This window comes from Ornithorhynchus anatinus, chromosome 19, assembly GCF_004115215.2.
Source record: "Ornithorhynchus anatinus isolate Pmale09 chromosome 19, mOrnAna1.pri.v4, whole genome shotgun sequence".
NCBI classification, from domain to species: domain Eukaryota; kingdom Metazoa; phylum Chordata; class Mammalia; order Monotremata; family Ornithorhynchidae; genus Ornithorhynchus; species Ornithorhynchus anatinus.
In genome coordinates, this window is record NC_041746.1 from 6,535,796 (window position 1) to 6,563,212 (window position 27,417).

The following is a 27,417-nucleotide window of genomic DNA, read 5'->3' on the forward strand; positions in this document are numbered from 1 at the left end:
AACATCAAGATTCTTCTCAAGCAGGGGAGCTGTCTGGAAGTTTCAGGAAATACCCTGATTCCACCTGGCTCAAGAGGTTTTTATATCCTGACAATACTCAAAACTCCATTAACAGAATGGAAGAGTTTCCTCTCTATCATCACTTTCTTAGCAGTTAGAAACTCTTACTATTCCTGTGAGGGAAAGAAGGAGGGAAGCTGATGCTAAGTACAATAGGCAGCCTAAGCCAGGGTTTGGGCATAGCTTTCATAAATCTGAGAGAGTTAGACTTGAATCAGGCACTTGAGTCTTTTGCTTGTATCCATCCCAGCGCATAGTTACAGTGCCTGGCACATAGTAAGGGCTTAAGAAATACTACAATTATTATTATTATTATTACTCCAGAGGGGCTACCTATCCCTTATGAAGAGAGGGGATTAACACGCAACCCCATCCGTCTCCTTTGCCCCCCTGCAGTTCATACCAACTGAAAGGGAGCAGCCTAAAGGCTGCTGAGTCATCAGAAATATATTCAACTCTGATCTTGCTCAACTGGCTCTCTGCTGAGCTCCTGAACCCTAGGCTCATTTTAAGAGCAACAATCAATAAACACTATTTTACTGAGCACTAGTTGTGGCCAGAACACTACTAGGTGTTTGGAAAAATAATATTATTTTAAAAAAACTTGTTTCCCTGAAGGAGTTTGCACCCTTTTGAGAGACAGAAAATACATAAAATAACTTGTAGTTAGAAAAAGATTCAGTTGATTTATAACAAGTCATGGGAAAGACTGGTAAGTGCCACAAGAGTAGAATGTGGAAATCGATAAGCGCTCTGGATAGCTGTGAATATACAAAAATGTTTACAGTGACTGTTGAAAAGCTGTGACCACTGGAGAAGTCAATTAATCAGAAATAGCACCTGGAGGAGAGGGAATTTCAAGAGGGCTCTGTAGCTGGGGAGAGTCTCTGTCCTGCTGATATGGAAACACATTCCTAGAGGACAGAGGATCTAAATATAAGAGCACTGATTAGTACATTCTGGTCTTCAGGAAGGATGTTGTCAGGAGATATTTCGAAGATGCTGCAAACATGAATATGCTAACTAAAATGAAAAAATAAAAAATAATAGTTGGGGGATGTTCCCTGCCCCTGCCTCGCAGTTGTCTCCTTCTCTTGTACTAAGCACTGAGGCCCTGTGGAAAGAGCACAGGGCTGGATGTCAGAAGACCTGGGTTCTAATTTTGGCTCCACCACTTGCCAGCTATGTGATTTGGGGCAAGTTATTCAACTTCCGTGTAGATTTCTCAGCTGTAAAATAGAAATTCAATACCAGTTTTTCCTCCTACTTAGAATGTGGTCCTCATATGGGGAAGGGACTTTGTCTGACCTGATTATCTTGTATCTACCTCAGTGTTTACTCTGAGAGGATGAGGGTTTAGTGCAGTATTTTGCACACAGTAAGTGCTCACATATAACTGAGTGAATCAGGGCCCTTCTGAATCAGTAGCCTTGGGAACCGCCCCGCTTCTTGAGGTGTGCATTGACTTTTTCTTTTTGTATCAATGCAGTGTGATTCAGCAAACCCGCAGCAGAGCCCTTCACATGTGGAATCCTCTGGAGAAAACTGGTTTCTCCCCTCCCACATGGGTTTGGCCTGACTAGTTCAGATACAAATCTCTCTCTCTCTCTTTAAAGTCGTATTGGTTAAGCACTTACTTTGTGTCAAGCATTGTTCTAAATGCTGGGTTAGATACAAGTGAATTAGGTTGGATACCATCCCTCTCCCAGATGGGACTCACAGTCTAAGTAGGAAGGAGAACTGAGGCAGAGAGGTCAAGTGACTTGCCCAAAGTGTCACAGCAAGAATTTGGCAGAGCTGGGATTAGAACCCAGGTCCTCTGACTCCCAGGCCAGTGCTCTTTCCACTAGGCCATACTGCTTCTCACATCTTTCTTCTCCCCTTCCTGGGCATCTAATTTTCTGTGCAACTCCTACCACACTAAAAAAAAACTTTTGTAAATGCTTATAAGAAAACTCCAGTTCCCTAACGTGCTTTTCTCTCAGCTTAGCACACTCTACTGCTCTGTACACATGCCTCGGGCAGAGAGGGGACAAGTTTGTTCAGGAGAATCCCCATGAACAAGTTCTTTGCTCACAAGCCCCCATTCCCAAAATAAAATTAAACTGGGAAGACAGCAGTACATTTCCAGAATGTTGTCTTTCCAGCCCCTTTGCCTGCCGGCTGGTGAAGAGAAAATGGGGGTGGGGGGAGGAGTTGTGGAGTGTGAATGGCAGCACTGTGTCAGGGGAGCTGGTGCCAAGGCTGAGCCAGGAAAGGCTGAATGTAACGTGGGGAATAAACTTTGAGACTTCTGGCACTTTTTCCCAAGAAGGTAAACAGATGTTTGTTGTCTGCTCTCCTTTTGCCTCCTCACTTACCACCTCCATTCCTCTCCTTACTTCATAAACAGGAAAACAAGTATGGGGGAGGGGTTGGAGCTTTGCTAGAGCTCTAGCATTTGAGCACTTGATATTTACCCTACCCTCACTACCACAGCATTTATGTACATATCCGTTATTTATTTTAATGTCGGTTTCCCCCTCCAAACTGTAAGTGCCTTGTCTGAGGGATTGTGTCTTCCAACTGTATAGTACTTTCCCAAGTTCTTAGTACAGTGCTCAGCACATAAGTGCTGAATAAATACCATTGAATGACTGATAAAACTGCCCAAAGGTTGTCATTATGGTCAGGGGCAGAACAGGGCCTAGGGCATCCTCACTCTCTCTAATCTGCTTTTACCATCAATCCAAGCCACAAAAGAGGGGACACTTCTGCAGCTGGAATTTTGTTGAGAGTGGAGGTGAGGCAGCCAGTGGGAGAAGAGGGAATCTGTGGTGGTCCTGGCCTCCAGGGGAAGAGGTGTGAGAATGAGAAAGAGAATCAAGGATATGGTGAACAGTGGCCTGGTTCTAGTTGTTTCCATGTTCCTTGGCTCTTGATAGAGATGGAGGAAGGGATGCTATGTCTTCCAAGCTAGGGTGCCTCTACCCCATTTACTGTGAATGATGAGCCCTTTCCTCTGCCAAGTTTTTCCTTGCAGGTAAGTTGATTAAGCAATGGTATTTATTGAGCAAATACTCTGAGCAGAGCACTGTCCTAAGTGCTTGGGAGAGTACAGTAGAGAAAATCAATGCAATTCCTACCCTCGAGTTGCTGTCAGTCTGATGGAATCTTTTAGAAAACCAGATGATCTGTCAGGAGTACTGCCTCCTCTTCCATTGCAGGGTTAAGCTAAATACTCCCCTGAAAGTCTTATCAGAGAGGAGTTTGGGAGAGAGAACCCACCTCGGCCAACCAGCCAGCTGAGTTTCTTCCAACGCCCAGGAAAAAGCAGTCTTCCTTTATTAAAGTGCCTTAAATGGCTGGGAGAAGACAGAGGAGAGAGAAAGGAGTGGGTGCTGGGATTCTTCTCTCTCTCCCCCCACTCACAATCCCAACTATTCTACAAATGTTGGCACCAAAAAACTCAGTGTTGCTGTTTACTGCAGCTGAGATCTCCTCTCATCCCTTGAGAGGCAGCTGTCCACAGGGACTCCAAAGGCTTCCTTGGGAGAAGAACTTTCACTGAGTCAGAAGTGGATGAAGAGAAAAGACACACCCCAGGTTTGAGTCAGGTCTTTCCACAACGCTGCTTATCACTCTGTGTCATTCTATCGCTATTATCCCCCACGTAGTCACAAAGTGAAGCAGTTCCTTCCCAGGAATCCTCATTCTGTGGGACTCTGGAACCGGGCAAGAATAACGGAGAACCACAACAATTCCAAGAACTCCTGTTAACCCCCAGTTTCAACCTCTGCTGCCTCTAAACTGCATACTCACTGCCAAATAGCCTAATCTGAATTCTCTATGAGACTGTAAGGTCCTTGAGGGCAGGGATTGTGTCTATTAACTGTATTGTACTCTCCTAAATGCACAGTAAAGTGCTGCACTCAAATACCAATGATTGATTTAAAAAAATTTTTTTTTGTCATTGCATGCTTCTCCAATGTACTCTAGTGGAGGGGCTGAAAGGCAATGAAATGGCCAAAGTGCAGGCTGGGAATGGCAAGAGAAACGACAGACTTGGAGCAATGCAAAATCTAGATAACAGCTTATTAGTTACTTAGTTTCCTGTCTGTGTGCACCCAGGATCCTGACTGTGTGCTCTTTCATTTAGCTACATGGTGAAAGAAAACCCACTTTTCTTGAACTGTAAATGCCTTTATTTAAATTTTTCTCCCAGGTATAGAAGCAGGGGTGGCTTAATAGAAAGAACATGGGTCTGGGTTCTAATCCCTGCTACTTGCCTGCTGTGAGACCTTGTGCAAATCACTTATCATTTTCTATGCATCTAGAAAATGGGAATGAGATTGTGAGCTCCTGGTTGGATGGACACTATATCCAATCTGATTACCTTTAATCTTCCCCAAGGTTTAGTGAGATGTTTGGCACATAGTGAATGGTTAATTAATGCCATCATAAAAAATATTTTTTTTTTCACTTGGAATTTGGATCCTTAGCCTGTCCTAGAACAGATGTTTAGCAAAGAAGGGAAACCAAAATAATGTGATTGTTAATCTGCACAAAAAAATCCCATTCTTTTTCCAACTTCTCCATGGCCCCTCTGACTGAGTCAGGTTCCACCGACTCCATTTTCAGCCTTCATTTGCTCTCCTTCTCTGTTAATTGATCTACATATTTGTCCAGAATAGACCAGGCACCCCTAACTGACCCGCACCCCCAGAGAGTGTGGGAGGTGGAAACCCTAATTTTCCCATAAAAGGCTTTGTTCTGGTATTTTTAGAGTGAGTGTACTAGGCATTAGACAGAGCCTTTGAGCCATTTGGGCCACAGCCAAGGACCAGCACAGGCAGGGAGGTTTTGCACATTTTACCCATTCTGCAGGTTTCCATTTTAATCAGCAATGCAGGCCCCTTTTCATTCATCAGGAGCTGCTTAGCCAAGGACTAGGTTCAGCGCTTAATTTGTGCTCTGTTGACAGGGGCGCGCGTGTGTAGCCGGGGGGATCCCAGCAATGTTTCAAAAGAGGCTGAACAGGACGGAAAGGAGACACTACTCTTAGATCAGAGCAAGTAGTTATGGCCTGTTGAGGTGTGGTAGAGACTTCTACTGCTGCCTCCCACCAACCTTCACGCTGTGACTTCTTACTCCAGTCTTGGCTAAGTCACGTCTCACACAAGCTTATGGGCTTATGTCTCCATGCCGCTTTCAAGCTGAAGGAGCCCTTCTATCGTAGGGAGAGGGGCCTTTTGCAGTGTCCCAGTATGTTCCAGCAATAGAAGGGTCTCCCACTGATGCTTTTGAGCCACTGGAAATCATCCTGATCATATGGCAGGAGTTTCTGACTGACTAACCAACACCCAGCAACAGAGGCCTAGGAGGAGAAAGCCATTGGCAAGGGAGTGTTTTGGGCAAGGTTCCTCTTGCCTTCAACAAGCCACCCCAGCCAAGCAATTATTTTTATTATTATGGTACCAAAGTGTTTACTGTCTGACAAACAGTGTTCTGAGCACTGGGTTAGATACAAGTTAATCAGGTTGGATTAAGTCCCTGTCTTTCATTCATTCAGTCATATTTATTGACGCTTACTGTGTTCAGAGCACTGTATTAAGCACTTATGTATGGGGCTCACAGCCAAGTAGGAGGGAGAACAGGTATTTAATCCCCACTTTACAGTTGTGTTTACTGAGGCACAGGGAACTCTGGCCCAAAGCCACACAACAAGCAATTGGCAGAGCTGGGATTAGAACCCAGGTCTTCCGACTCCACGGCCCTTGCTCTTTTCACTAGGCCATGCAGAGCATTGTACTAAACTTGGGAGAAGATTGCAGTAGAGTAGGTAGGCACAATCCATTCCCTCATAGAATTCCCACACCTTTCTGGAACTCTTTCGATAATGTATATTTAATGATTTTTTCTCCCCATTTCCCCTGTGAATCTGTTCCTTTTTCTCCCCCCAAGCCTCCCCACCACACACCAACTACACTGAACAGGCAGCCTCAGCAATAGGGGAAGGGTTCTGTTCCAGTGGCCCCTGCACACAGGCTAGATTCAGCTCTGGGCCTGACTCAGCCCAGGGACTCAGCTCTGCTTTGTAATTCATCGTCCCCAGGGTGTAGTCACATTTATTTCATGGAGGACACATCGACATTCAGATCAGTAAACACTAATCTCCACAGCAACTTTTCCTTGCAAAAAATAAAAGCCCTGCGGTGGATAGACTTCCGCTTAGCAGAGGGCATCATACTTTCCTCTTTTGTTTCAGTGAGTCACCATCCCCCTGCCGGGTGGACTGCTGGGACAGAAGGCAGAAGCAGGAAGACTGTTGGGCTGATGTTACTAAAGGGGTCAGGGGTACAGTGCCAACAATCAGAGTTTCTGATTCCAGGAACAGCATCCTGGACCCTTTCATCTCACACCTGCTCCCATCTGGCTCCCAGCAACTTAAGGTGCCACAGTTCCAAGAACATTTTGGAACTCCCCCTTTTATATCCAACAGACCACCACTCTCTCTGTCTTCAAAGCCTAATTACAATCACATCTCCTCCAAGAGGTCTTTGCCGACTAAGCCCTCCTTTCCCCTACCCCCTCTCCCTTCTGCATCACCCTTACACTTGGATGTGTTCCTGTAAGCACTTGATAGTCACCCCACTCTCAACCCCACAGCGCTTATGTACGTATCTGTAATGTATCTTTGTCTTCCCTTCTAGACGGTAAAGTGAGCAGGGAACATGTCTAGCAACTCTGTACTCTCTCAAGTGTGTAGTGAAAGTACTCTGCACCAGTAAGCACTCAATCAGTACTACTGATCAAAGAGGTCACCGAACGGTGCCTCCTTAATCCTTACTTTGGCAGCCGCTACCATGTCACTGTGGACACTTGCTTAGCACACACCTGCAGAGGCTTACTAGGTCCCAGGACTCTGGACTAAGGTCCAGAGCTCTGGACTAAGTTTCTGGCCTGTATCAGGGTTGAGCCCCAGAAAGACCTGATAAAATAAAGCCCTGGATGGTGGCTTATGTGGTAAGAATGGGAGAAATGAGAAGTGGTGGTGAATCAGTGGTGCAAGAAGAACAGGAAGGAAAACAGCCTTTTGACAGCAAAGGCATTTGTGGGGGTACCACCTCTCCATCTCATCCTATTTCTACTGAGGATGCATGCAGGGACCAGGCAACCCACGTAATGTTCATCCACATGTCTAGCAGAAAGTTGTGCTGTTAGGCCTCTGTGTCGAGCCAGTATGACTTTTCTGATGTTCTAGTAATAATAACTGGTATTTGCTAAACATTGTACTAAACTCTGGAACACTGTACTAAGTGATGGAGCACTGTTCTTATATCTCTCAAAATCACTTACCCAGGGCCCCTTGGCAGATGTCTGTGCGGGTAGCGCCTCCAACGATAAACTGGGGATTGGAACAAATCTCCTGGGAACAAGAGGCATATGGTGCTGTTAGTGCCAAAGCATTCTCAAACCCAATGGGCCAATTATCATCCTAGGGATTGTTCTAGTCAGGGTTGATCTGGACCTCAGCTTTAATTTTCCGCTCCCCTAGAGGATCTTCCTCGGTGATTCATAGAGGCCCTTAGCCTTTGGTGGCTGGTGGTTCGTTCAGAGAAGCAGGTGCTCCCTGTTTCAGGGGCCCAGGGTGTCCAGGCAAGTGGGATCATCCTTACCTATCCAGATGAATGCAGTCATAGTACTCCCATTCTTCCTTCAGGGTGGGGCAGAGAAGAGTATACGTTTGGGTCGGGGGAACTATGTGTGTTGGGGGGCCTGAATGAGAGGAGGTGAATGTGAAAATATGAGGGGCCCAGGTGCCTTTTTGACTATCAACACTCTCTTCTCCCAGTCACCACTTCAGATCACCTGAAACCTTCCCTGATTAGACTCCTTGCCTTTCCACTATGCCATCCCGTTAACCACCTCAATGCTCATGTTTGTTCATTTATTTATTTATTCACTTATGTCTATTGTACCTGAAGTATTTAACAGATCCATTTCTTCCTTCCCTCACTGAGGGCCCAGCAACACTGGTTCGAGTTCTCGTCACCTATCAGCTGGACTAGTGCACTAGCTTCCTTATTGTTCTCCCTGCCTCCTGCCACACCCCCCTTCCACTAAACTTTAAGCTCCTTGAGGGTAGGAATTGTGTCTACTAATTCTGTTGTACTCTCCCAATTGCTTAGTACAGAACTGGCACTTTGCAGAGAGGCTTCCAGTTTGGATCTCAACCAGCTGCTTGAATAAACCAACTCAGCCAGCCCCTTCCAAGAAGACCATATTGATCTCCCTCTGCTGGGCAGCCACTTTACCCCTGAAGGGTTTTGCCATGTGGTTCCAGAATCTATCGGCATTTTTGTTATCTGCTTCATCCTTTGTAGAGGGACAGAGCTATTTGGTTGGCAGTTGCAGTGGTTCAGCTGGACCAGTGCCTGCATTTACAAAGGACTCCAAAGTGGAAGGTCGGGGTGAGTAGGGTCCTGTCTTTGGGTTAGTAGCTGCTGAAAGGTAAGAGGTCATGGAAGGTCGGCCTGCCCATGCATGATAGGGGTCAAACTACTCTCCGCCTCACCTCAGCTTTGCTGAATCAGCTCGAGGTACAGGAAGGGTGAAATTCCTTTGTGACTGAGTGGTTAGGGAAGAAAAATGGTGGGAAAGCCAGTGTAACTGGGCTCCATAGAATCCTGGGTTGGCAGTTGTGATTCCATTGAGCACCCAGGGCACTGAGCCAGTAATGACCTGCGTGAGAGATGGCTCCTTCCATGTGTGAGGATCCAACCCGATTTGATCGCGGTTGCGTAAGAAGAAGGAAAATGGCTAATGACTGGGAAAACTGGAGAGGCCTAGGGAGGAAGAGAGCCCAGGGTGGGCCAGCCGAGGAGTCGGAAAAAGAAAGGAGGCAAGGGGCATTTTATCAACTCTGGTGGCATTAGAGGTAGTGTGGAGTTCAGGGAACGGGAGGAGAAGGAAGCTGGACCTTCTCTGTCTACAACTGATTGAAACCTACAAGACAACTAGATTGGGGAAGCAGGTTCTTCCCTAAACATGGGTAGAAGGATGGCGGCAGGCCCTGGACCCCAGAGAGAAGCAACAAGCCGCAAAGTCCGGAAGAACAGTGATATAGAACATATCTGCTGGGGTCTCTTAGCTTCCCAGATTTATCCAGTGCCAGCACAGAAATTACTTAAAGTACTTAACAACATAGTTACAAACAAACCAACCCTCAACTATCCCTTATTTGAAGTGGAGCCTGAAATGTCCTGATAGCTCTCTGGTCTTTTCCTTTTCACCTTTTTCTTGAATCGCCACAATAATTCTGGACCAGAATGGTTCCAAGCTGCAGGGCAGCATCCTGGTCCTCAGACAAGTGATCCAGGGTCCTTGGGAACTCACTGCTAATTCAGGCTGCATTAATGGGATTTGCAATCGATATCCTGGCTTCCTTAGGGAGCAAGTCCTAGCTTTGTGTTGTGCAGGAAAGAACACATGTGCCTTCCTGCAAAACTCCAAGGCCTCCTGGAATCCAGGCTTCCCTTGGGAGCCTCAGAATGCTCTTTGCATAGAGAAAGACTCCCTGCAGCCAACTGCCAGGCCAGCTCAGCCTATGTGTATGTAGCCTGCTCTCCAGATGTCTTAGAAAGCTGAGCTCTGCTGTACAGCTTCTCATTCTTTCTGTAATGCGGCAGTAAAGCACACCTCTGTTTCACAGCCATCCTCACTCGGGCCTCTTTCCCTTCTCTTTTTCCAGCAGCCTGTGGGTTCTGCCTTAGCGGAGGGACCACAGGATTTGCCATCCCGCCTCCTCAGCCCCTCCTGGCAGCTCTCGGTTCCCCAGCCCAGGAATTCCCCAGCTGCCCCTCCTTTGTGTGCCCCCCCCCCCTTCCCTTCCCACTACCGTTCCTCCATTGTGCCTCTGCTCGCCTGCACTTCCCACCGGTACTTTTCTTACCGCCGGTCTCTTCCAGACGATGCCTTGAGTTTTGCTGGAGTTCGGTCCCAGTTCCTTGAATCCCAGGGAAGAGGTGATGGCAGGAAAAGAGGGATCTTGGAAGAGCTTCCCCGACTGCAGGCAGTCGCTCTTCAGAGATTCATAGTCCTGGTTGAGGTACTTGATGGCCTTCTGGTGGGTACCGAGCCCTTGCGCCGCTTCTCTGTCCTTGGCTACTTTGGCTGCAATTCCTGACATGGTTTCCTTTCAGTGTTGCTGCTGCTGACCAGGTGGATCTCCTCAAAGGTGTGTGAGAAGTGGGGATCTCCACTTTCCTGCTCCTCAGTGGGGGAAAACAGCTGAAACCCGAAGCAAACAGCAGGGCTCTTCAGAGCCAGAGCTCCGATGATTCATCGAAACAGGAAAAAAGGAGCCTCATGAGGCAAGGGATGGGTGTGGCTTCTGCTTGCAACTCTGCCCTGCTTTTAGCCTGACTCAGGGTAGTTTTCTGCATGCCAAACTGCACCACGTACTGTGCCAGGCAGAAACCTCTATAGCTAATAACAGTCTGAGCAGTCGCCGGGGCTGAGACCGGTGCTGCAGCTGGCTCAGAGGGCTGTGCCCATCTCCCCCAGAGCGCCTGGCCGGGTCCCCATATTCCCTGCCTCTTTGGGACAAAAAGCTCCAAGAAGCCAAGACCCCCAAATGCTTATGTCCTACTCCCTGTCTCCACTCAAGCCATGGGCAGATCGGGGAAAATCCTGCTCCCCAGTTGGAGCTCTGCTCCACATTTCTCCTTGCTGTTTTGCTTGTTGATAGTAGCAGCAACATCCTGAAAGATCCAGAGGCTCTGGTCCCCAGGCTCAGCTGCAGTTCCCTGTCCTGGACGGGTGCTGTCTGCCCCCAAAGGCCTGCTCAATTCAATCCTTCCTGTGTCGGTGAAGGCTGCAGGCTTCAACAAGGGTTAAATTACTGCATGTACTCAGGACTTTTATCCCTGAAACATCTGGGCTTAATGGGATGTCCTGAGGCAGGTGGGGGGGGGGGGGATGAAGGGGGGTAAGACCCACTCTTTATTAGCCCAGTAACTTATGTAAGTACTCCTAAAGTCACTGCGTTCCTATCCTTTATGGCCAAAGTGAGTTCCAGGATTCATTATCAGCAAAATAAATTCACAGTACTTACTGAGCACCTAGTCTGTGCAGAGCACTGCGCTTAGTGTCCAGGAGGGTATATAGAATCAGTGTACATGATCCTTGCCCTTAAGGAGCTTCCAGTCTAGCTGGGGAAACAGAAACTAAAATGAATTACAAATAGTAGGAAGCAATAGAATATAAAGATGAGAACCCAAGTGCTACGGTGAATGTGTAAGTGCCGGAGTGGCAGTTGGGAAATAGGATGGGGAGAAGTTGTGACTCTAGAAGGACTATGAAGTTGTCAAGAGCAGTATTCCTTCAGATGAGAAGGGGGATGGTGTTTCAGGCAGAAGGGAGGGCATGAACAAGAGGCTGGTGACAGGAGAGATGAGAAGGAGGATCCCACTAGCCAAGGGAATTGAAGAAATCTGAATTATGGATTCCTGTCTTCCTTGTTGTATGTCTCCCTGGAGGGGAGCCAGACAGGCATATGGTGGGGAACAAAGAGAGGAATGATGGAACAGCAAGGAACTGGGGGACAGGTACATCCCAAATACCCAAAGAAACACACAAAAACATATAGATGGTCACCCAGAAAATTCTCACCTCAGCCTCCATTGTTGTTGCCCTCCAGAACTTAGCTGTGGGGTTCCTTGCTGCTGCCTCCTCTGCCACTCTCAAGACTCCCATCAAAGGCAGAAATATCCTGGAGGTTTTGAGTGCAGCAGCACCACTCCGTCTTGGTGGAGCCCTCAGAAACCTCCTGGATATGGTTGGGAAGTGGCCATGACAGCTACGGTCTTGCCACTGCTGAGGAAGACAAGTTTCTTTGCTGTTGCTGCTGCAGCTGCTGCATCACTCGCCCTGCCACCCCAGCCAAAACAGAATCCTCATGCACCCCACTAGAAGCTTTTAAGGTAGTGGGATGGAACTGAAAATCGGTGACCGTTTTGCCTGAGGCAGTCATCTCGTCATTTTTAGCTTAACCTCATTGCTTCCCCACAGATGGATTTTATGAAAGCCACGCTCCATGGGAATAGAAAGGAAAGAAAATGTGAATTCAATTTCTTGTCAGCGGGGTTTTTATCTGGGTTGATATCTTTAGGTTCCTAGGATATGGCCAATGCATTCTCCCCTGCTTTCTGACACCTCTCCCTTCCTTCTCCTGCCACCCTTCTATAGTGTATGGCACACTTGGGGGAGGTTGGTACCCCCGGCTGCCTGAATTTCTCGTTCTTGTCAATTAATAGTTTTCAGGTGATGGGAGCTGGGTTTGAGCAAGTCAAACCAAGAACTGGGTTTAGATACCTGGCAAAGGAACTATGTGCCTCCCGTTTTACCCACAAGTCCTCAAAATTGATCTCTCACACTCTCTTGGTTAAGGTGGGAATACTTAAAAAGCACCCTAAATCTGGGTATTTGGTAGCATTTAGCCCTCTGCCTGAGCTTCTTTGTCTCTTAAGTCAACATCAGCTTGTAGCAACAAGCCTGTCTGTCCATCCACTCCACCGTAAATACACCACACACTTCCTGTTCTGTCCCCCACATGCACACACATCACCTGCAGTGGCTCTTGCTGCCCAACTCTGCTAGACACACACATAAGCATATGTGAGAAGCAGCGTGGCTCAATGGAAAGAATACAGGCTTGGGAGTCAGAGATCATGGGTTTGAATTCCGGCTCTGCCACTTGTCAGCTGTGTGACTGTGGGCAAGTCACTTAACTTCTCTGTGCCTCAGTTACCTCATCTGTAAAATGGGGATCAAGACTGGGAACCTCACATGGGACAACCTGATTACCCTGTATCTACCCCAGCGCTTAGAACAGTGCTCTGCACATAGTAAGCACTTAACAAATACCAACATTATTATTATAAGCGTATGTCTGTGTTTGTGTGTGTGTGTGTGAACAAATAAGTCATTCCACAGGCTGTATCAGCCCCAGCCAGCCACGCACACATACACACATGCATTTCCAGTGAATTATACCCGTGTTTAGCCACCAGAGTGAATAACTCATTAACCCCTGAGTGCAGTGAGTTGGAAAAAGTCATCATCATCCAAGCCAACCAGTCATCTGGCCCACAGCCATGAGCTCCTCTTGAACTGTGGCTATGTAAACAATCAGCAAAGGGCTCTGCAGGCAGGGGAACCCCTTTCTGCAGACAGGATTCTTCTGTGTTGCTTATTTTCTCTGACTGATGACCTAGAGATCTGCATGCTGGGAGGGGTGGGGCTCCCATTTCTGCAGTCTTACCAGGGGGAGTGCTAGAAGCAGAGGGAGAGGATGTTTTATTTCCCACACTGGTGGCCAGCCAGCATCTTTTCACTGTAGGAACCAACTAACTGTGATCCTAGTTATCGAATCACCACAGGGTCCTCCCTTCTTAGTATATACCCAGAGGGCCCCCGCCACCTTACTTTGAAGTTTTCCAGCTAGTGGATGAGACTATGATGCAGGATTCAGGAATTCCTCCTCTCTGCATCCCCTCCCTCCCCTGGCCACGTGATCCAATCTCCAGCCCAGGGGGACTGGGAGGCCTCTCTGAATTCCAGAGTTGTTATTTAGTTGGATTTTTTTTTTTCTCCTTTTGTGAAGAGTTTTCAGGATTCATTGTTTCCATGAGATTGCAGCAAGATTGGGACGGAAGGGTTTGTCTCACAGGGGCGGGGATTCCTGCTGAGGAGGAAAGGAGGCACTGGAATCAGCTTGTAACCATAATTTCAGATGAAGGGCACATATCTGAACCTAGTAATATTGTTGGCTGGTGGAACTCTCTGAAAGGATTATGGATTCCCTATATTTACCACCTGCTGATTGAGGAGATGTTTCCTTCAAGCTACAAAAGGAGGCACTTGTCCTGGTGAAGAGGGATTTGGTGAATAACAATTTCATGTTTGCCCTGCATACATCCTTCATAGTTTTTAAGATTTCAATCATGTCCCCTCTTAGCCTGTGTCATTCCAGATTCAAATATCCTAATCTATTCCATTTTTCTGCTCTGGAAGCTTTTCCATCTCGTAATCATTTTGGCTGCCTCTACAGCTTGAAGTCCTGCCCAAGATGCAGTGCTGAGAACTGCATGCAGTGTTCTGCAGATGAGCTCACCACTGCTTTGTGTAATCAATCAATTAATGTGGTGACGTAACTGTGCCTTTTGCTTTTTTTTCTTCTGTGCCCTACCAGATGATGATAGTAAGGTGAAAGAATCAGCCTAATACCTTGCACAGTGATTGTCAAGATCTGCCCATTGAGATTGATTTGTGAGGTTTCCCTCTAGTTAGTGGTGTGCATATAGGTATGTATGTCTGGCTCTCACAGTGATGTGTAAGAAGCAGCATAGAAGCAGCATAGCTTAATGGATAGAGCACAGGCCTGAGAGTCAGAAAGTCATGAGTTCTAATCCCAGCTTTGCCACATATCTGCTGTGTGACCTTGGGCAAGTCACTTCACTCCTCTGGACCTCAGTTACCTCATCTGTAAAATGAGAATTTGGAGTGTGAGCCCTATATGGGACAGGGACTGTGTCCAACCTGACTAACATGTATTTACCCCAACACTTAGAACAGTGCTTGGTGCATGGTAAGCGTTTAACAATTACCGTAATTATTATTTATTATGTGTGCCTTTTTTACCCTTCATTCTCCCATCTTTTCCCGTGGTTTTTCTCCATGCGTCTCTCGACCCAGTATGTTTGGACCTTAGGCCACACTCAAGAAAGCTCTGCCTCTTTGAACTTTCATCCCTTTTAAAATCTGGTCATTTTTACACTCGGTCCCACTTTAGACTCAGTCCCTCCCACTGTTGGTAACCTAAGTAACTGGTAAAACAGCCTAGGCAAGAGGGTTGGGGATTAGCAGACCTGCCCAGCCCACTGCTCGCAGCTATTGGAGTTGCTGAGGGAAAGGCTTATGGACTCAGCGAAGAGGTTGGGATTGAAACTGAGAATAGAGGGGCTGCGCAATGTCGGCAGCTGGCCTAAGAGGCAATTAATGTTGTTCGCTTTGTTACTAGGCTCGGTAGAGGTGGGTTTCCTGCTTGCCCCATACGCTGTTCTGGGCTTAGTCGTTTCCTGTTATTCCTCTGGGGTAGGATGCTGTCTGTACCTACTGCCTTACTGGCCACCACACACTCCTGTCTCCTCGGAAGGGAAGACAGGAGTCTCTTCTGAACTTTTGCTCTATTTCCAATAGACCTCTTGCTTTGCTCTTGCCCTGCTCCTTGTCTTCCTACAGTTCCTTCTAGGGGAGCTATTTCAAGTACAAACACCCAGTGGTTTTTGGCAATATAAAACCCAACCTTGTCAGAGGTATTTTTGCTGGTTTCCTGTGTGTTAGAGCCAAGTTATTGAAAATACAGCTTGCAACCCTAGAAAGCAGTTGGGCGGGGTCAGTCCCTGCCAGAGGTGAGTTAGAGAGCCAATAGAACCCTACCAAGCCTGCCTTATCCCATAGTTGTGAGGGTTGGGTAGTCACGAGGGGATAGTCCGCCAGGCAGCATGGATACCCCAAACTGCCTTCCCTTCCCTTTGGCACTGGGAAGAATGACCCTCAGCATATGGAGAACGTTAGAGAGCTCTCTTGGACCCAGGGTCTGGGCTCCCTTTCCAGGGCCTTGAGGGGCCCTCTAGAGGAGCAGGGCTTTTTTTGGACTGAGTCACGTCTTGGAAATGTGGTTCTCTTCCTTCTGACGCCAACCTGGAGCTGGGCTCCTTGGTGGTCCTAGGGGATTGGTCAGTCAGGAGGATCACAATGCGAATGAGCAAAGTTTACATAGTTCCTACATAGGCTTCTCAGTCATTTGGCACAGATAAAATCAGTCCCCTTCAGGTTTCAATGTCTTGTCGTCCCCCCTTGGCCCCCCTATTCATTCCCACTCACCTATTTGTAATCAGAGACTGTGCTAGGCATTTGGTGGCTCTGTGAAACAGTATATGAAGAACTTTAAATTATTTATTCACAGTCCAAGGGCCTATTGGATGAAAAAAAAGTATATTTGTGATGATGTGTAACTGATTGCAGTGCCATTGTACACCCCCTAATGATTTCAGTGGCATAATAGTGGCATAGCATCCTGGAAAAAGAAACAGAAAAAGTGTCTTTTTCCCTCTTATTAGATACAGTATTTGTTACAAAATAATTGGTAGCCCTAGGGACTGACCAGGTCACTTGCCCAAAAACTGGCTCTAACTGTCATTGTCCCAGATATTGTGCAATAAAAATGCATGGCAGAGTGGAAGGAGATCTGCAGGACCCTAGCAGAGGTAGAGAGGGAATGATTAGGTCCAAAGGAACCTTTTCTGACCATATATTGGCTCACAGGCCACAGCTGGGGGACTTGGGTGAAGCCCAGTAGGATGGGGACCTTGGGTGGCCCTTCTTTTGAAATCTAACATAGAGAAAGTGTCTAGTGAATGACTTTCTTAAAGGCTGATCCTCTCTCCTCTTCTAAAGGCTGATGTAGGGCGAGGGCTGAAATTATAGTGAGCCTGGGACAGTGCTTATTTGACCTGGACATATGGTGTCTGTAGGACCCTAGAAAGCTGGGTGATTTTTCCTACCCTGTCTGGTGGTATAAGGATACCCAAATATTATCAATTAATTAGGATCAACCTTGGAATCCAGTTCAAACAGGGATCCAAGACCCTCCCAGCCCAACTCTGAGTCCTTGTTTGGAACAGATTGAAATCCCCTTAAACTAGTATTGGTTAAGAGCTTACTATGTGCTAAACACTGTCCTAAGCTCTGGGGGTAAATACAAGATCATCAAGTCAGATGTAACCCCATCCCACCCGCAGCTCGCAGTCTAAGTAGGAGGGAGACGAGGCATTGAATCCCCATTTTACAAATGAGGAAACTAAGGCCAAGAGAATTGAAATGACTTACCCAAAGTCACATAGTAGGAAAAAGACAGAGCAGGGATTAGAATCCAGGTGCCTGACTCCCAAACTGGTGCTCTCGGGAACTAAGCCAAACTGCTTCTCGGGACACAGTCGACAAGTGTGGGCCTGGACAGCTCTAGTGCTCCCAGAACCCAAGAGAACCTAGGTGGTGCACTCACAACCAGAGCAGAGCCCTGGACCCCACCCCATCCGTGAGCCTTGTCCTTGGGGGTGACCAAAGCCCAGTCTGCTTTTAGCGGGGAAGGTGGACATGAGGTACAGGTTCCCTAAACAATACCCTGGCCCATGGGCTTGGCCTTAGTGTTACACTTCCCAATGATTTCCCAGCGATTTCCCAGCCATTTCCCGATTTCACCTGCCTCTTTCTACCCCAAGAAGTAGATCCCATAGGAGATGAAAAGCTTAGAAACTGTTTTGCTAGGGATAAAATTTTCTGTATGTAATATTGTTGTAACCCCACCCAGTGGCAAAATGTTGTATCGTTGCTTCAGAACAGGGAACAAGCCCAGTTTTCCATTGGTTGCAACTAAAAAGGCCAGGTTGAAGTTTTGGTATCTACAGCTATTGATTCTCAAGATTTTGTTTTCTTTCTGTGGCCATTATTATTAGAACCCAGGTCCTTCTGACTCCCAGGCCCGTGCTCTGTCCACTAGGCCATGCTGCTTCAGTATGCGTTTAGCTGTGGGGAAGGATAATAGGTTGGTATATCCATTTACCTCCACTCTTTGCCTGAAAACCAGTTTTGGTGGTATTTAACTTTTCAATCTTCTTCATCATGGAAGGAAAGAGATAGAAAGTGAAGCGGGCAGGAGGTGAGCCCTAATAGAGAAGGGTTGGGGGGAACAACAAAGAAAGAGTGAGTGAAATAGGACAGGGAGGAGAGGAAGGCAGTTATGTACACAAAAGTCAATAGCATCAACCAGGTTCGCTCTCTTTTGGGTATAAAGCTCTGTCCTAAGTGTGACAGACCATTAAAAGAAGGGAAAATTGTGATCCTGGCCTCAGGACCCTCAGTAGGTCTAGCAGGCATCCTTGCAGGGAGGAAGCTATAATTACAAAGTGCTCTGCTCAGGCACTGAGAAGGGGGGGGTTGTTCCTGCTATAAGCCACACTATTGCTCCTGATAGGGTGGGCTTTTGTCTGGTTTTATAACATACTATTCATTTTTCAACAGTTCTTTCCCTGTCCAGTATGGCTATGGACATGGATAATCATTAACCCCATGTGGGATAGGGACTGTGTTTGACCTAGTTACCTTGTAAACCAGTACTTAGTTCAGTGGTTGGCATTTAGTAAGCACTTAACAAATAGAACAATAATTATTTATTATCAGTATTGCCAGCACGCTTTACTCCAGTAATTTTATTTTAAACATTCAGCCCTACTCTGCCTAGGCTCCTACTGTCCAGTTCTGTGGTTTGGATGTGGTGCCTGTACTCTCTGCTCACAGGGACCTGGGAGGGACTCAAGAACAAAGCAGAAGGGCCGGGGGAACTTAATAATAATAATAATGTTGGTATTTGTTAAGCACTTACTATGTGCCGAGCACTGTTCTAAGCGCTGGGGTAGACATGGGGAATCAGGTTGTCCCACGTGGGGCTCACAGTCTTAATCCCCATTTTACAGATGAGGGAACTGAGGCACAGAGAAATTAAGTGACTTGCCCAAAGTCACACAGCCGACAAGTGGCAGAGCTGGGATTCGAACTCATGAGCCCTGACTCCAAAGCCCGTGCTCCTTCCACTGAGCCACGCTGCTTCTCATAATAATGTTGGTATTTGTTAAGTGCTTACTGTGTGCAGAGCACTTGGGTAAATACAGGGTAATCAGGTTGTCCCATGTGAGGCTCACAGTTAATCCCCATTTTACAGATGCCAAGAGTAGTTCAGCTGATATCTTTACATATGCTGCAGGTCCAGTGTAATGCATGTAACGTCACATGTCTGTTAGTCTGGTATTCTCAATTGGGATTTTTTTTTAATGTCACTGAAATGGTTACTATGTACCAGGCACCGTACTAAGTGCTGGGATAGATCCAACCTAAGCAGGCTGGACACAGTCCATGTCCAGATGAATTATGAGGCACAGAGAAGTTAATGAATTGTCCAAGGGCACACAGCAGAGAAGTGGGAGAGCCAGGATTAGTTGTGCTAGACAACTAGGTCACAGGACTGGTAAAAGGATAAAGTTTCCTCCAGAATTATTTGGAATATTCTAGGAGGAGGCTGGCTTCTCTGCCGATTGTGGGAAAGCTCCATTTTTCTCCTCCCCGCCCTCCCACCCCCCGACTTTGGAGCCAAATTCTTCTGAGTGTTGAGCAAAGGGAAGTCAGTGAGTTGGCACTTTTTGGCTGTGAAGTGTCTCCCTGCCTGTTTTGTGGGGTTTTTTTGAGGCCTACCAGGAAAGGAACTTCATACAGTCATATACTTAACTCTACTTAAGCTACACCCGGGATAAAAAGGAAGATAGAGCAAACTAACTTAGTCTCTATTTTAATTGGGGGTTATTTTAGATTTAACCCATTTGCCAACCTACGTGGTTAAAATACGTGGTGTTTGACTTCTGGTAGAAAGTTTATCCACTTGTGTCTTTATAGGTTGAATCTCAATAATACCTCAGTGATCTCAACTTTAGTATTTTTTGTTATGATCAAACCACAGTTAATAAATAATTTAAATTATTTATTTTAATATATCAATATCCAAAAATAATTAATACTACTATGGGGTATTAATTAAATCCTGACTTTGATAATTATGTAGATCTAACTAGAGGTCAGGGGTCACATCTAGTTACTCTGTTGCCCTCTCCCAAGCAGTTAGTAAAGTGCACTACATACAGCAAGTGCTCAGTGAATACCTTCAATTGACTGGGAATCTGAATGGAATTTCTAATTCCATATTTTCATGGTGTATTGAGAAGCAGCGTGGTGGTGTGGATAGAGTACGGGCCCGGGAGTCAGAAGATCATGGGTTCTAATCCCAGCTCCGCCACTTGTCTGCTCTGTGACCTTGGGCAAGTCACTTCACTTCTCTGTGCCTCAGTTACCTCATCTGTAAAATGGGGATTGAGACGGTGAGCCCCATATTGGGACAAGGACTGTGTCCAACCCAGTTGCTTGTGTTCACCCCAGCACTTAGTAAAGTCCCTGGCACATAGTAAGTGCTTAATAAATACCATAATAATAATAATAATAATAAACACAAGATGGCTAATTTGGGCCCTAAGAGAGATTATAAAATGGGGATTCAATGGCTTCTCTCCCTCCTGTGAGCTCAATTTGGAACAGGGACTCTGACCAACCCCGATTAACTTGTATCTACCCCAGTGCTTAGACCAGTGTTCCACACATAGTAAGCGCTTAACGAGTACCATAATAATATTGCTAAGTGGCCCCACTTTCAGTCTTCTGCGGCAAAAGCCAAATTGGAATCTATTATGCTGCCGTCACTGCTGCCACTTCTCCCCACTCTGGCTTTACTATAGCGGAGTCGATTGGTCTTGAGATAGGAGTAATTCCCTCTCTTCAGGGCCCCGTGGTAGGGGAGGTTCTTGGATAGCAATCCTGGGCACCTCCAAGTTGTTCTGCCCATTGAAATTGGATTCCAATTTTGATATTAGTTTGTCTCCACTACCTGTAGGTGGTGCTTCTGTGTCAGTATCTTCCTCTCAGCAAACCCAGCCTATTCATTCAATAGTATTTATTGAGCGCTTACTATGTGCAGAGCACTGTACTAATCTCTGACTTGTTCACCTGGTATATAGTCAGGAAACCAGGACCTGCCTTCTCCCAGGACTGCTTGTAGGGTAATTCATCAATCAGTCATATATATTGAGCCTTTACTGTGTGCAGAAATCTGTACAAAGTGCTTGGGGGTGACAGTATGACAGAGTTGGAATTAGGTGGACCGATTTGGAGGAAGGCTTCATCAAATCCCATAAAAACTGACCTGGTGACACCCTCCAAAGTTGCCCAGTGGCTGCTCTTTCTCCAGATAGGGACAGGAGAGTCCCCCAGAGTCCTTATTGCTTTGTGTTCCTTTGGTGCCTGCATCAAGCAGAATTTCTCAGTGTCTCATATTTAGAATCTTTTGTGAGTGTAGAGAACTGGGAATGGACCATCTGCTGGCATGGCAGACTTGAATCCTCTGTAGTTTGCTTGGTGCCGAAGTACTGTACTGCCTATAGGGTGGCTTTGGGTTGATCCTTGACCATTTCCCTTTCTCCATTGCTGTTTCATTTTCCCCCAGGATCCTGTAAACATGGACACGATTTTCAAACTGTGGGATGAGGCGATAGATGCCGAGATTGGTTGTTTAAAATAAAATGATCAGACATAGAGATGCCCCATGCAGTATCAATACTGGGACAGAGGACAGGCTAGCTGAAAACTGGACTGTCCAGTATAAAACAGGATGATAGATAATTTTGCACTTCTCTTTGACTCCCTCCCAACACTACTAACGTTAAAACTGCTCCAGTACAGAGAATCGTAGCATCTCAGAGCTAAAAGGAGCTTCAAAATCACCTCTCTTAGCTCCCCAGGGGGTTTCCTACTTTCCAGCATCCACCCAGCCCTTTTCTAGAGTTGTTCTCAAGCCCTTTGGTGAGCTTTGCAAACTTTAATTGTTCTGAAAAACACACACAGGCCTTGAGGCACAGTTGGAGCTATTTATCTTTGTGGCAGAAGTGACAGTGCAGAATTGGACATTCCAGGAGGAACTTGGCTGAGAATAACAACGGTCAGGGAAAGGCAGCAGGCATTTTGGAACCCCAGATGGAAAGGAAGAGGAGGAGGAGGAGACTGCCACTTCAGGTGTAGACTGAGACAGTTCCCATTAGGAAAATCCTGCTGTGAGTCAGAAGCTATTTTCAAGGCGAGTCCCCCAGTTCCTAAACTGAATTTTGGAGATTTTCTATCTGAAAAAGAGCTCTCTTCCTTCACTGTGTGGATATGCCATGTCCGTGACCGCTCTCTGGATTGACTGAGACAGGCAAGGGACAAACTTTTCCACACTGGCTGCCTATCTGAAAAGATAGAGGCAGAGTCTCAACCACCTTCCTCTAGAAGGTAAAATGACCTTATTTTCTGGAGCTCCAAATGGGATGAGGCCCATTCTGACAAGCGTGGGAGCCACCAAGGTTCTGGCGGCATTGGTGGGAAAGGAATAAAAAGCGGATGAGGGAGAAGGAGGTCTAAAGAGACGGAGTGTCGTAGAAACATTGAGAGAGAAAGATTGAAATAAAAAGGTAGATACACATAGGTCAGAGCAGCAGACATACACCCAGACACAACATTAACAGGGACACAAACACACACACACACACACACAGACACCAAGACCAGTTTGTTTAGGGTGGGAAGGGACGAGGTAGATAAAAATAAATTATCAACACCTTATGAACAACACAGTTGTGACCCTCTTTGAAAGTGGTTAAGGGGTGAAGATTTCCAAGGGAGAAAAAGTTATTTTAGGTGGCATTTGGGATAGAAGTAACAGTAACATGAAAGTGGCATAATTGAAGGGAAGTGAATCATAAAGTCTTTTATAACTGTCTGGTATGCAATGGTTTTAATAATAATAATAATAATAGTGGTATTTCCAAGTAGACTTAAACTCATTATGGGCAGGAAGCATGCCTACTAATTCTGTTGAATAGTACTCACCCAAGCCCTTATTACAGTGCTCTGCACATAGTAAGCGCTCAATAAATGACTGATTAATTGTTGTTCCAAGTGCACTGAGCACTGAGGATGGATACAGGTAATCAGTCCAGACACAATCCTTATCCCAAGTGGGCCTCACAGGAGGGAGAACAGGTATTCATCCCATTTTACAGACAAGGAAACTGAGGAACAGAGAACTTAAAAGACTTGATTATGGTCTTAGAACAGGCGAATAGCTGAGCTGACATTAAAACCAAAGTCCACCAACTCCTGCCCCAAACTGTGTTCTCTAGACCCTGCTGCTTCCCTGTGGTAACCACTAAATAGAAAAACTGCCAAATGAGAGTGAGAGATAGAGGTAGCTGTGCAGGGGGTAGGGGGAGGATGGGTTCACCCCCCCCATACACACACACACACACACACACACACACACACACACAGAGGCACGCTCAGTGCAGAGCTGAGAAGCATCAGAAGAAGATAAAAAACAACGGGAGGCAAGTGTAGCCACCCCTTCCAGATCCCCAGGTCCTTACTGCTGCTGCAGCCCTTCTCTGGAAACCATTCAGCTAGGAATCAGCAGTAGGGTTGGGAAAGAACTCAGTCCCTATGATCCACTGATCAGTTTCCCTGCCATTTTCAACTTCAGAAAATACAGTCGCTTTATTCACACAGATAAATCCTGGTAACCCGGATGGGAGGGGCCAAACCCTTTCATGATTAATGGATATTATTGGATTTTTTAAAATGTGAAATCTGCCTTCAAGTTGGCAAGACCTGTATTCCCCAGAACCTCAGAAAAACTCTTCAGCCAACAGGACATCATATTACCTTGTCAGTAACAGTCCCTCTCCAGACTCAGGGACTTACCTGAGGAAACAAATTTTTGTTCTAGGACTTCAGTGGGTCATGGGAAAATGTCAATAAATGCAACAAAAATGTGTCAAAGTGAACCAAATGATCTCCTTTCCTCTCCTCTTCCAGTTTTCCCTTATGGTCACTTCTCAGCTGGGCAGCACTGGACAGTGGATGTCAATGACAATTCATTCCTGTGCCTAGGAATGAAAGGACTGTGAAAGGACTCTTTCACCTGAGATATATATTCTCCCCACCTAGGATGGATGGGGAGAGGGTTGTCAGTCACTATAATCCTGTATGGCTGTACCCCCCCCACTTATGATCCCAGACATTCGCTTCCCTTGCCTCCCCTACTTTACAAGGAGCTGGGATTTCCTGGAAGCCAACACCCCCAAGGGGCTTTCTGTCTCTCCTTTTCAAAGCTAGAATCCTCAAATGTGGGTCCTGACTTAGAAAAACCAGTTCTCCTAGTCTTCACCACAAGCCTGCCTCATTCAGAAAAATGCCAATCAGTAAGGGAGCTGGGAGTGGAACATGGTGTCCTCTCAAGGAGGAAATGATCCACTTAATGGAGTTTTCATGTGTTGCTCTGGGATAGGGCCCTGAAAAGCTCTTAGACCAATCAGCATAATGGAGGGCCCGAGCAGTTGGTCCTGCAGATTCCATCCCAGCAGGTGCCTGACTCTTTCCCCTTCCTTTGATATTGAGTACATATTTGCTTCAGGGATGTGTTGGTCTGTGATTCATGCTCCCTAGGTGCCCAGGGCCCCAGTGTAATGTTTACTTGCTCCTCCTCTTCCAGGCCTCTGCTTTACATCCTCCCGTTTGCTTCCTAGAGGGACCAAGCTGTGCGTGGTCACAACAGCTCTGTCCTGCCCGTCTGGCAGCCATGGCAGCTTCTGCAGCCAGAGTGTCCAAACAGCATGCCGAATCGGAGGGGCTTGGCTCCATTTGGAACGCCGTGAAGTACCTGAACCAGGACTTTGAAGCCCTGAGGAAGCAATGCCTGAAGTCAGGAACTCTGTTTAAGGATGTGGAATTTCCGGCATGCCCTTCGGCTCTAGGGTTTAAGGATCTGGGACCCTACTCACCGCACACGCGAGGCATTGTCTGGAAGCGGCCCACGGTAGGGAGGCATCCTAGGGCTTTCCTTTTAAACGGGGTTGGGGGAGGGGGAGGAGGACCCAACCCAGGTTGGCTTTGCTCTGGATACATGGAAGCTTCTTATATGCAGGGATCACATCTACCAACTCTGTTGAATCATACTTTCCCCAGAGCTTAGTACAATGCTCTGTACACAGTAAGCACTCAATAAATATTGATTATTATTATTATGACATTTGTTAAGTACTTACTATGTTGTGAGACACTATACTAAGCGCTGAGTTGGCAAGCCAGGCTTACTTGCCTGGCATGGTCTCTCAAGGGAGAAGAAGATTTAGATTTGGAAAATTACATTTTTTTCTCTAATATGGGAACCATGGGGATCCAGAATCCCAGGGCTTCAAAGAACCAGCAAAGATAATGTCCTCTTGAGAGACGGGAATCCAAGATGTGAATGACCAGGGAGTGCTGGATTGCTTCCTTCTCCTGGCTCGGCCCCCAGGAACATTTAATTCCTGCAGGGAGAGATTGATGGAGGCCCAGGGGTCCCCTTCAGCCCCAGAATCAATCAATTAATAGTATTTATGGAGCCCTTACTCTGTGCAGAGAACTGTACCATGTGCTTGGGAGTGCTCAGAGGCTGAGATTGGCCTCTAGACCCTCAGTCTTTTCACCTTGGGCCAATTATGGGTCAGCCACCCACATGCCCATCTAAGATCAGTGGTCTAGTGCTCAATCTGCCGAGTACCTGAAGGATTAGCTTGTGGCCTCTGGCCTCCTTCTTCAGTGGCAGGTTGCACGTTCACTGACTGCTCCCTGGAACTGAGTAGTAGATAGCTCACTGACTGCTTACTTGGCAACAGTTGAGAGATGTGGAAGCATTATTTTTGGGGAAGTATCCGAAGGCGGTTCCAGCATAGAGGGACTCTCCTAAGCCAAATGACCCAAATCCCTCCCTTGCACATAGGAGGGTGGACATTGAACACCGAAAGGAAACTCTTATGTCCTTCGGAGACATTTAGTTTATCTCTATCAAAGTGCCCTAGATTCCTGTACCAGTGCATTAACCGGTCCCTTGCTGGAATGCAGGAGTTGTGTGTCCTTCTCTCATTGTCTCAGGTGCCCCACTGGGCGGGAAAGATGACAAACCCATAGAACTGCAATGCTGAGTATTGCTGCATTACTAACATTCAATCATTTTGTAGTTCCTAAAGCCCATAATAACTCAGCCTAATTGCCCAACCACATCTCGATTTTTCTGCTAAGAATAGCTAGTCATATGCTGAGGTTCCTCCCGTCAAGTATGATGCAATGACCATATTTGGGACAACAGGACCAGGTAGGAGGACTCTCATGCTCAAAGCCGTGGAATGCTCCAGGTATAGCAGGTTCTCATTACGACTCGTGGACGGGGGCATGGGGAAGGAAGGCTCAAATTTTAATTCCGGTAATTTGCTGGGTGACTTTGGACAAGTCACTTAATCTCTCTGAATCTCAGTTTCTCCATCTGTACACTGCAGGTAATGATATGTGTCTCATCTCACAGGGATGAGGTGAGGTCAGAAGAAGCTAAATGTTTTGTAAATAGTTTTCAAGTGCATCCTTGATGGGGTAGAATATTACTACTGTTGCTGCCTTTTATTATTTATTCCTTCTCAGTATGTTGGTATCCCTGGAGTTTCAGGACACTGTTTTTCAGGCATGGTTCTTTGTCTTAGTTCATTCAGAAATCCTAAGAAGGAAGGCAGATGTCCCAGACTGAATGCATTTTTGTGTTCTTGGGGGATACACACAGCATACTGTGGGATTGAAGCCATGTCCTCTCTGTCAAAGTAAAATTTGGTTACCTGTCCCCTCAGGATACTCATGTATGATTTTTAGCTCCAAATTCTCCAGTTTCCAGTCCCTGAAAGACTAAGACAGATTAATTTGCCCAGAGTAAGTTGATATTTTTAGACCAGGTTGGGTCAACGGGATTCTTAGTTAAGAAAGGGGTTGTGATTTCTGCGGGTTCATGAGACCCATTCTCCTAGGATAGATTTAACAATTCAACTTTGCACTGGAGCTTCATATTATAAAGAAATCCTGTTGCAAGCAAGTCCACTGGTTCCATATGGGGTACAAGAAAGTCTAATAGGGTCTAAGAAATTCTGGAATAGGGGTCTAACAAATTCTGGACTAGTCTTCTATTTTTTTTTTTCCTGTCGGTCTTTCCTTCTCCTGCCTCTCCCCCAGCTCTGCACAATCAGTGGAGATTTGTACACTTGCAGAAACTATACAGCACATAGAAGACGAGAGCCCCACCTCTTTGTGATTTTCTTGTCTGGGAAGTATGTGGCCTTTTATTGGCAATGAACTATTCTATTTTTCTTTCAGAAAAATACAGCAAGATGGGGGCAGGGAGGGCTGCAGTGGTGTCAGTTGCATAATGGGCATTGATGAAACTGCCAAGGCAGAGTGTCTCAGTTGTGCCAGTTGGAAGTGCTAGGCCATGAGAGAAAGAGCTAAGGAAGGGGAGCTGCTTCTTTACCCTGCCGCTGGCTCCGTGTGGCTTCCATGGGCCCATTTCCATTTTGGACTCCAGTGATTAGGAAGCCTTCATCCAGGGGCCATCCCCTCTTCTCTCTCCCTCCCTCCTATCTGTGTGTGTGTGTGTGTGTGTAAGAAAGATGTAATGGGCAGGCTAAGTAGGTAATGAGTAGTCTGAGTGAAACAGGCAATTCCCAATTTAAGCCCTGGAATTCAGTACCTCAGTCTGGAAAGAAAATTTTTTGG

At 46.5% G+C, this 27,417-nt stretch overlaps 2 protein-coding genes across 9 annotated transcripts in view; one reads left to right on the forward strand and one right to left on the reverse strand.

Annotated features, from left to right (window-relative positions):
* CAPN2 (calpain 2) overlaps positions 1-10,231 on the reverse strand; it is a 35,411-nt gene extending 25,180 nt beyond the window's left edge. The window contains exons 1-2 of the mRNA XM_001513448.5: positions 9,995-10,231; positions 7,399-7,468 (exon numbers count right to left, since the gene is read on the reverse strand). Of these exons, the coding sequence (XP_001513498.1) occupies positions 7,399-7,468; positions 9,995-10,231 (307 nt within the window). The remainder of the gene's footprint in view (positions 1-7,398; positions 7,469-9,994) is intronic.
* CAPN8 (calpain 8) overlaps positions 1-27,417 on the forward strand; it is a 69,587-nt gene that overhangs the window by 5,786 nt on the left and 36,384 nt on the right. For 7 of the 8 annotated variants that reach the window (XR_005661106.1, XR_005661105.1, XM_039914801.1 and 4 more), the window contains exon 2: positions 24,341-24,664. Coding sequence is in view for 6 of the 8 variants with exons in the window: in XM_039914801.1 (XP_039770735.1) it covers positions 24,428-24,664 (237 nt within the window). In the remaining 2 variants the exon portion in view is untranslated. The remainder of the gene's footprint in view (positions 1-24,340; positions 24,665-27,417) is intronic. The other variant, XM_039914802.1, reaches the window with a different exon arrangement.